This window comes from Oncorhynchus clarkii, chromosome 7 (assembly GCF_045791955.1).
Source record: "Oncorhynchus clarkii lewisi isolate Uvic-CL-2024 chromosome 7, UVic_Ocla_1.0, whole genome shotgun sequence".
NCBI lineage: Eukaryota > Metazoa > Chordata > Actinopteri > Salmoniformes > Salmonidae > Oncorhynchus > Oncorhynchus clarkii.
Window position 1 is genome coordinate 75481753 of NC_092153.1, and position 10281 is coordinate 75492033.

The window sequence follows — 10281 nt, forward strand, 5'->3', positions numbered from 1 at the left end:
CCAATGTGATTTTTTTGGTTGCATCTCGTCTCACTTTGGTTGAGCGCCTCCCACTCCTCTCCAAACATTTTGAAACAATGAAAGTCAAAGCAAGTTAATTGTTTGAAATAAAAACAAAATCTAAATCACATACCTGCGTACTTATAACACAGATACGAGTAGCTACCTCATGGACTCTTTGTTACTAGGGATGGCTGGCTATGATTCCCAACTGTCAACTAAAGAGGCCAGAAATACCTGGGAGTCAACCGTTGCTACTGACATCATCACTCCTCAGTTGAAGGTGAAACTTTTGGATAACATTTGAAGTTAGCTAGAGTTTGATTAAAGATCTATTTGATAAAACATTTATTCCAGCTATATTCCAAGTCAAAGATAAGATTGCACCTTTGAAGGGACAAAGAGTTTCACTTTGTGTGTGTCTGTGTGTACATACCTGTGTGTGTCTGTATGTACATACCTGTGTGTGTCTGTGTGTACATACCTGTGTGTGTCTGTATGTACATACCTGTGTGTGTCTGTATGTACATACCTGTGTGTGTCTGTATGTACATACCTGTGTGTGTCTGTATGTACATACCTGTGTGTGTCTGTATGTACATACCTGTGTGTGTCTGTATGTACATACCTGTGTGTGTCTGTATGTACATACCTGTGTGTGTCCGTATGTACATACCTGTGTGTGTTTGACATCACAGCATCTTGACCAGCGGCTGAGAGAGGTGAATGCCACAATCAGAAATGACTCGCGTGTCTCCTCTAACTTCATCATGAGGGTGACATTCGGGGATGAGTGCCCGTTGTCCTCGCTACCTCGGGGCTCCCAGGTCCACTGTTCAGGAGTGTGGAGCTGCAGAGAGAGGGTGTCCCTACTCAGCCTCACCCACATCGTAGAGCAGAACGACGGAAAGGACAAGCTCCCTCTACTATGGAGATTCCTACAGAAGGTAATCGTCACGAAACCTGTGTTCTTTCTTCCTATTGTAAATAGATTTTCTAAATCTTGCATATTTGAATAGTTTCTGAGTGAGTCTGTGACATTTAACTCATATGATCTCCTGCATTTTCCATATATTTTTGGGAATTTTCGCAGGAGGCAGAGTTCCGGCTGGTGAGGTTCCTTCCAGATATCCTGGCCCTGCAGAAGAGTCTGGTGAAAAGGTTCCAGAGGTCATCAGACCTGATGAATGACTCCATTAGAGAGTTCATCCAGAAACAGTCAGGTAACGTCAACTGTCCATCAGAATGATCCATCCTTCACGCTATGCAGCATAGTTATCATCATATTATTGCCGATTGCCAATTTGAGACTAACTTATGAAAAGCAGAATTTAGTGATATAATTTATGGGGTTTTGTCTTCTAACAGCACCGATGAGAGTGTGCTATGAGAAACGAATCCAGATCTTCCTGAATACATGGAACTTGCTCAGATTGTCAGTAGCCACCAGTGAGTTACCCTTCTTTGACTACAGTCCTCTGTAAAGCAGGACAAAGTTGGCCGTACAACTGGAACATTGTCTGTGCCCGAAATGGCACCCTATTCTCTACATAGGGCCCCGGTTGGAAGTAGTGCACTATGTAGGCAATAGGGAACCATTTTGGACATCATTTTTTTTCACTTTGTGTGTTTGGATGTGCAGGTGAAATAAAGATCCCAGAAGAGTTCTGGAAGGATAATTTGGACCAGGACAGTGACCTCCAGTACCTCCTGCCACGGCGCCAGGGTCCAGGCCTGTGTTCCACCGCTCTGCTCAGTCACCTGGTGGCCCTGCACAATGAGCTGCTTCACGCTGTGGACCGCCACACAGGGGAAGACACCAGGTACAGCACTGCCAAGGAACCAATCACCCCTCCCATGCCACCCACCCTCATCCCAAACAAACCCCACCCACCCCCAACCTTGACTCTAAACACAATAATGAAAATATATTTTTTTAAGGTAGAATGGAAATGAAAGATATTTGGAACTAACACTGGATTTGTTTACTGCACAGCCGTCAGCCAGTTTATCCAGGGATATTAAAAGGTCTCAAAGTACTTTCTGCTCCAACAGCTACAAGGTGAGTCTGTCAGAGCTGACAGATCTGCATGTGATCCGCTATGAAGTGGAGAAGGACCTGCTGCCCCTGGTGCTGTCAAACTGCCAGTACAGCCTGGAGCGTGGCAAGGAGACCCTGTCTGAGTACGACCTTCACAAGATCCAGCAGCAGGTCCTAACCCGCTTCCTGCAGGGCAAACCCCTCATCACACTAACTGTGAGTCCTGGCTTCTAATTAAGGCCCCAGACCCTCTGGTGCTTACAGATCTGAAATGACTGGAAAAACGAAAGCAATGCATCACTTACTGAATCCAATGTGTTGACTTTCAGGGAATCCCGATTTTGGTCACCAGACATGAAAGAGATTACGAAAGCATTTTGAAAACAGTGAAAGGAAAAGTGTCTCAGGTAAGTTTTACGGAAGCATTATTATTACTTGTATTTGTTGACACACCATTGTGACGTCATGTGAATACATATCACATTTCAGTGGTACAATGTCATCGTTGTTTTCCCAGGAGCGTCTGCCGTCCCTGACCCTCACAGCCCTGTCCAGGGATCTGGAGTCGTACAGTGAGGTGTGTGATGCCCTGAAGGCTATGGAGCTGGCTCTGGGCTTCCTGTCCATGACTGGGGGAGACACCCACATGCCCTTGGTGCGTTACCTGGAGGACACGCTCAGGATGAGCGAGCAGACCGAACCACACTTCTTAAAGGTGACCATGTTTATTTGATATTGTGTGTCAGATTGATGAGCTAGAAAGAAATACAGTACAACCTCTAAGATACAAACCTAAGAGTTAGATTGCCTGGTCAACTGAACATGCAAACCTCCCTTCTAATGTGTTCTTATCTCTAAGGTCCTACTGTACTGAGATTCAAAAGATCTGCGTTGTATCCAGTGTACCAGTCATGTTGCCAGTATTCCGTACATGTAGTCTAACGTGTGTGCTCTGTGCTGCCCCATTTCCTTAGGCTCTGGGCAGATGCAGTCTGAAGCACTGTGTGGCTCTGTGGCAGCTCCTCTCTTCCCTCAAATCAGAGAACATGCTGAAGAGTCTGAAGAAGGTAACCAACAGCTTATCACACATACTGTAGTAATACGTGACACAATCATCCTAAAAAGAACTCGCCGGCTCTATCATTGCAATCATTGCTGAGAGATGTTTCAGTGTTTTTCAACCCTAACATATTACTTTGGTCAATTTTAAGTAACGATTTGCACAGATGAGGAAGGGTGAATCTATCGCCATCATTGGGGTTGATTCCCAGTCATTCTGTATGATACCACTGTTGGTCTGGATAACTCTGAGATTCCTTCCTCTATCTTCCCTCCTGAAGGACCCATTCTCTGGGGTCTCGGCTGAGTACCAGAAGCACCTGGAGGAGGAGCAGAAGAAGCTGCTCCAAGGTTTCATCACCGTGGGGAACATCAACACCTGGCTGCTGGAGATGCACGAGTTCCTCCTGCTGAACCTGGAGAGCCCTCGTGCCTCGGATACCTATGGACCACACTGGAGGTGAGAATAGACAGCAAGTGTGGGTGGGAACAGGGGCTACTCCCGAGGATAGACAGCAAGTGTGTGCGGGAACAGGGGCTACTCCCGAGGATAGACAGCAAGTGTGGGCGGGAACAGGGGCTACTCCCGAGGATAGACAGCAAGTGTGGGCGGGAACAGGGGCTACTCCCGAGGATAGACAGCAAGTGTGGGCGGGAACAGGGGCTACTCCCGAGGATAGACAGCAAGTGTGGGCGGGAACAGGGTCTACTCCCGAGGATAGACAGCAAGTGTGGGCGGAAACAGGAGCTACTCCCGAGGATAGACAGCAAGTGTGGGCCGGGAACAGGGGCTACTCCCGAGGATAGACAGCAAGTGTGGGCGGGAACAGGGGCTACTCCCGAGGATAGACAGCAAGTGTGGGCGGGAACAGGGGCTACTCCCGAGGATAGACAGCAAGTGTGGGCGGAAACAGGAGCTACTCCCGAGGATAGACAGCAAGTGTGGGCCGGGAACAGGGGCTACTCCCGAGGATAGACAGCAAGTGTGGGCGGGAACAGGGGCTACTCCCGAGGATAGACAGCAAGTGTGGGCGGGAACAGGGGCTACTCCCGAGGATAGACAGCAAGTGTGGGCGGGAACAGGGGCTAGTCCTGAGGATAGACAGCAAGTGTGGGCGGGAACAGGGGCTACTCCCGAGGTCTTCCAATTCCAAAGCATCATTGTAACTCATGAAAAGGGACATTTGCATTTTAAGTGCATGTGACATGCAGCTGCCAAATACATACATTAGCCTTGGATGTGAAGCCACATTCACAATGGGAGGGCTAAAGTTGCAGATCTAATGTCGAAGAAAGGCAGATGTGACTTCACATACAGTGCCTTGCGAAAGTATTCGGCCCCCTTGAACTTTGCGACCTTTTGCCACATTTCAGGCTTCAAACATAAAGATATAAAACTGTATTTTTTTGTGAAGAATCAACAACAAGTGGGACACAATCATGAAGTGGAACGACATTTATTGGATATTTCAAACTGTGTTGCTTTTACGCCAAACATAACGTTTTGCATTGTTGCCAAAAAGTTCAATTTTGGTTTCATCTGACCAGAGCACCTTCTTCCACATGTTTGGTGTGTCTCCCAGGTGGCTTGTGGCAAACTTTAAACAACACTTTTTATGGATATCTTTAAGAAATGGCTTTCTTCTTGCCACACTTCCATAAAGGCCAGATTTGTGCAATATACGACTGATTGTTGTCCTATGGACAGAGTCTCCCACCTCAGCTGTAGATCTCTGCAGTTCATCCAGAGTGATCATGGGCCTCTTGGCTGCATCTCTGATCAGTCTTCTCCTTGTATGAGCTGAAAGTTTAGAGGGACGGCCAGGTCTTGGTAGATTTGCAGTGGTCTGATACTCCTTCCATTTCAATATTATCGCTTGCACAGTTCTCCTTGGGATGTTTAAAGCTTGGGAAATCTTTTTGTATCCAAATCTGGCTTTAAACTTCTTCACAACGGTATCTCGGACCTGCCTGGTGTGTTCCTTGTTCTTCATGATGCTCTCTGCGCTTTTGACTGAGCTCTGAGACTATCACAGTGCAGGTGCATTTATACGGAGACTTGATTACACACAGGTGGATTGTATTTATCATTATTAGTCATTTAGGTCAACATTGGATATTCAGAGATCCTCACTGAGCTTCTGGAGAGAGTTTGCTGCACTGAAAGTAAAGGGGCTGAATAATTTTGCACGCCCAATTTTTCAGTTTTTGATTTGTTAAAAAAGTTTGAAATATCCAATAAATGTCGTTCCACTTCATGATTGTGTCCCACTTGTTGTTGATTCTTCACAAAAAAATACAGTTTTATATCTTTATGTTTGAAGCCTGAAATGTGGCAAAAGGTCGCAAAGTTCAAGGGTCCGAATACTTTCGCAAGGCACTGTATTTTGATGGTATTTGATCCCCTTGACTGAACAACATTGTCACGTCTACTCCCGCTCGCTCTCTATGGCGCTCAAAGTCCCCGGTCTACTCTCCACCGGTCCTGGGAACACTCATTAGCCACACCTGGACTCCATCACTACCCCCTTTATCTAGCATCACTCTTCAGGCAGTATTGGTTCAGAATTGTTTTTGTAACACTCCATGTTCGGTATTATTAAAATCACCATCTGCACCTGCTTCCTGCTTCCTGCTTCCTGACTCCCTGCGTTACAGTTCCGAGGTCTGAAATCACAACCTGTTTTGTCTTCTTTCTCTCATTCTAGTGTCAAAGAGACTTTGACTGCATACATGGACCGCAAAGAAGTACAAGTCCCTCCTGACGTGGAGGCTTCCTTCCCTGACGAGATACTCCTCTCACAGATTGTGGAGACCTGGAAATTTACTGTGACTTACAAACAAGAATGGATGATGTAATCGATTCCACCTGAACGTGATTTGTAAAGGACTACACTGGATCACCGGGGAAATGTTAGAATAGAACACAAGTGCTTCTGATTGTATGCTGTATAGATAGATGTATGTGCTTTCTCCAGTGGTCTCACAGTATGTGCCACACTGACACACCATACTTAGATACTAAGAGGATTTATAACTGGTATGTGGGGAATCTTGCCTTTCGCCTTACAAAACCTGCCTTGAATGCAACATTTTCTCAGGAAAACATTCCAAATATCATTTTTTTTGCTCAGACTATGGGGTTGGTTCAATACGTATCGCTGATGTTCAGGGCAATAGCGCAATTGAATATTAAAGGCATTGTTCCTGCGTTCGCATGAGACGGCAGTCACGGTAAACGCTGCATATGTCGGCTCAATTGGAAATGACCTTTACATTTTAAGCGCGCCGTAGTGGTGGACTTCAGGTAAACGGATTGAATCAAGCCTTATTTTAACCAAACTGTGTTTACAGAATGTTTTATGCAATCATTTTTGTTATTGGATGTTTATTTAGTGGGAAATATTTTGTACATTATTTGAGAAACTAACTCCAGTGCCGTTTTTATGTTTACCACATGTTTATGTTGTGCTCTTCTCTTTTACACATTCTACTTTTAAATGGGTTTATATTTTGGGACAATATTGGTGGTTGGTGTTATTTTAAAGTTAATATTTCCAAACATTATGTTCAGATCAGTGCAATAAGCATCCGCTTGAGGGTGCTATTGGCCCACATTTTGTCATTTACAGTCCTGAAGATCTAAAATCAAGTTTGTTAAATACATGACCTAATAATTTTTATCTGCCTGGTTTTAATGTATTCTGGTTGAATATGACTACATTATCTTCTTCCATTTGTTTAAAAAAAATGTGTCCAAATCATGGCATCTTGAAATAAAAGGGCTGGTGCTGTCAAGAGGGATGTTTGTCACGCCTTTGCTGGTCATATACTTAATGTACAAGCCTAGATAATACCCTCATTTCACTAACTTGCCATTGCCAATGGGTCATATTTAATTTATTTGAAGGTTTGCTTAGATAGCTTATAACCTATTTAAGCAGACCTTCAAATTGTTGCGTAAGATTTTAATTAATAAACTGTTAATACATGATTACATGTAATTGGTTCATGTATTCATTTAGCATTAGTAAATATTTATATGTATAAACCATATTAGAATTAATTGTTATATGTACATCATTAATTAATAACAGGCCTTGTATTAAATATTGTATAATTATTCCTCATTTAATAGTTAACAAACTATCTAAGGGGAGCGATCAGAGAGTTCATGCTATCTGTCTTGAGACTTCCTCTAGAGACTGTAAACAAGGTGACTTTCCACCGAGTGCACAGACGTGGAGCTCGCAGCGACAAGACCAAGGGTCCCCGACCAATCACGCAAAAATGAAACACTACCAACAAAAGGAGCTGATCAAAAGCAGGGGAAGGGAGCTTAAAGGGATCAAACTCGGTCTGAATGATCCATTTCTCCAAGAGGCTGTATCCTGTACAGAGGCAACAGAGGGAAAGGTTTTTAAGCGTGCCTTTCTCATTGTAGACAAACTCTTTATAGACTGACAGCTCTTCAGAGACAGCTCCATAACACCATGGTGGTACTAAATTCTATGGGGATGTCAGGCTACGGGAAAAATTATGGGGACTAAAAATATCTGAACACTATGAAGTTGATATGTGCACAAACACACTCTACCCGCTGGTTTACACATATGGATGCATACACACACACACTTGATCTCTCTCCTCTCACTCTCTCATTCTCTATTGTCTAGAGCGTTTTTTGTTTGTATATCTTTTGTATGTCTTTGTCTACATGTTTATCTATGTTTACAGCAAGCAATGGGAAGATATCAGAACGGGGACGTTGGGGAATAATAACATTTTTTATGGGATACATTTGTACTGTAGTGAACCCGTTTCTATAATAATGCAAGGTCTCTTTCATAATCATGTGAAAAGTCAATTGCTATGAAAATACTCGGATGTGTTTTTCTATGAAAAGTATGTTAAATGTAACTATGATGCAACTATGATGGCTTTACCACAACAGGCTGTACCACAACCTGCCGTGATTGGTCCCAGTCCCAGCGTCGTCTGGGTTTTGCCGGTGTAGGCGTCATTGTAAATAAGAATTGTTCTTAACTGACTTACCTATTTAAATAAAGGTAACATATATATATATATATATATATATATATATATATATATATATATATTAATGATGGTGATACAGTATGGATTCCAATTATCATCCTGAATATTAAAGCTATACTCACTTCATGTTACGCACGTAGACTCCGATCGCATTCTGTCTCCTATCAATACTTTTAAAAACTTTGATGAAAGAAAGAGACAGGAATGTAGTCAAGACTACTAGCTTGATTAAGTCTCCTCCATGTATATCTCACTAGGTCAGGGATTTTTAGTCTCCAAATATTCACTATTTTTAATGTGTCCATAATATTTGTGATTTCCTTAAGGGCACGGTGATGATAGTTTGTAGAGTGATTTCCTTAAGGGCACGGTGATGATAGTTTGTAGAGTGATTACCTTTACGGTCCATTGAGGTACTTAACACTGTGTTATAGTCTCCTACCATAATGATTTGATCATTTGTTGTCTGTAAGTTCAATAAATTGGTATAAATGTTTTCGAAGAGGTATGGATCATCCTAATTTGGACCATATAGATTAATGAGCCATGTCTCTTTTTATCACCCACTTTCATATTCAAAAGGATCCACCTTCCTTGCGAGTCATTCCTGACTATTTGCATGTTCAGATCGAAATTTTTGTTCATCACACACCTTTTGAGTTCCTTTGTCCATGACAGAAAATGATTTCACCACCCCTTTCCTACGCAACTTCATATAAGTGTAACAGTATGACTTTAGACCGTCCCGTCGCGAACCAGGGACCCTCTGCACACATCAACAACATTCACCCACGAAGCATCGTTACCCATCGCTCCACAAAAGAGCAAGGGGAACTACTACTTCAAGGTCTCAGAGCAAGTGACCTCACCGATTGAAATGCTCCGTTACATAAGGATGTAGAGTGAGTTTCCTGTAAACAGTATATGTTATATTCCTTTTGTTTTAGCCAGGTAAAGACTGATTATCTTTTTTTATAATCTACTAAACCATTATAATTATAACTGGCTATACCTATTTCAAACCTTACCATAACTAGATTCTAGTCTCAGATTACAGCCAATTGATTAACCTAAAAATGGAGGAGGCAGGTGGCAGTGGGAGGAGGTAGGGAACTGATCTGTCTGCCCAATTTAAAGGATCAAAACTGGCAGAGGAATACAAATCGCATAAATAGGAAAGTATACCAGTTTCATTTGAGGACCAGGATGTTGACAGCTGTGCCAAACATATTGCAAAAAAATTGGGAAGAGATTTTTGATGTACCAATTCCATGGTGCAGGGTATATCTCAAAGTTTTGCTCACCTGAGGTGGAGTATCTTATGATAAGCTACAGACCTCACTATTTACCCAGAGAGTTTTCATCTGGTTTTTTTCGTAGCTGTCTATATACCACCACAGAGCGAGGTTGGAACTAAAACCACACTAAATGAGCTGTATTCATACGCAAACAGGAAACCGCGCTCATCCAGAGGCGGTGTTCCTACTGGCTGGGGACTTTAATGCAGGGAAACTTAAATCAGTTTTACCGAATTTCTATCAACATGTTAAATGTGCAATCAGAGGTAAACAAAATTCTAGACCACCTCTACTCCACACACAGAGACGCGTACAAAGCTCTCCCTCGCCCTCCATTTGGCAAATCTGACCATAACTCTATCCTCCTGATTCCTGCTTACAAGCTAAAAATGAAAGCAGGAAGCACCAGTGACTCGGTCTATAAAAAATTGGTCAGACGAATCAGATGCTAAACTACAGGACTGTTTTGCTATAACTGGAATATGGTACGTGATTCTTCCGATGACATTGAGGAGTACGCCACATCAGTCACTGGCTTTATCAATAAGTGCATCGAGGATGTCGTCCCCACAGTGACTGTACGTACATACCCCAACCAGAAGCAATGGATTACAGGTAACATCTGCACTGAGCTAAAGGGTAGAGCTGCCACTTTCAAGGAGCGGGACTCTAACCTGGAAGCTTATAAGAAATCCCACTATGCCCTCCGACTAACCATCAAACAGCAAAGCATCAATACAGGACTAAGAATGAATCGTACTACACTGGCTCCGACGCTCGTCGGATGTGGCAGCGCTTGCAAACTATTACAGACTACAAAGGGAA

At 43.1% G+C, this 10281-nt stretch overlaps 1 protein-coding gene across 1 annotated transcript in view; it reads left to right on the forward strand.

The window, feature by feature from the left end:
• The window catches only part of LOC139413851 (E3 ubiquitin-protein ligase rnf213-alpha-like), a 74282-nt gene extending 67384 nt beyond the window's left edge, over positions 1-6898 (forward strand). Inside the window, exons 58-68 of the mRNA XM_071161664.1 lie at positions 189-283; positions 699-947; positions 1094-1223; positions 1369-1449; positions 1643-1823; positions 2056-2257; positions 2371-2448; positions 2559-2756; positions 3016-3108; positions 3382-3560; positions 5809-6898. Coding sequence (XP_071017765.1) covers positions 189-283; positions 699-947; positions 1094-1223; positions 1369-1449; positions 1643-1823; positions 2056-2257; positions 2371-2448; positions 2559-2756; positions 3016-3108; positions 3382-3560; positions 5809-5959 — 1637 coding nt within the window. The 3' untranslated portion in view covers positions 5960-6898. The remainder of the gene's footprint in view (positions 1-188; positions 284-698; positions 948-1093; positions 1224-1368; positions 1450-1642; positions 1824-2055; positions 2258-2370; positions 2449-2558; positions 2757-3015; positions 3109-3381; positions 3561-5808) is intronic.
• Positions 6899-10281: the final 3383 nt, after the last annotated feature.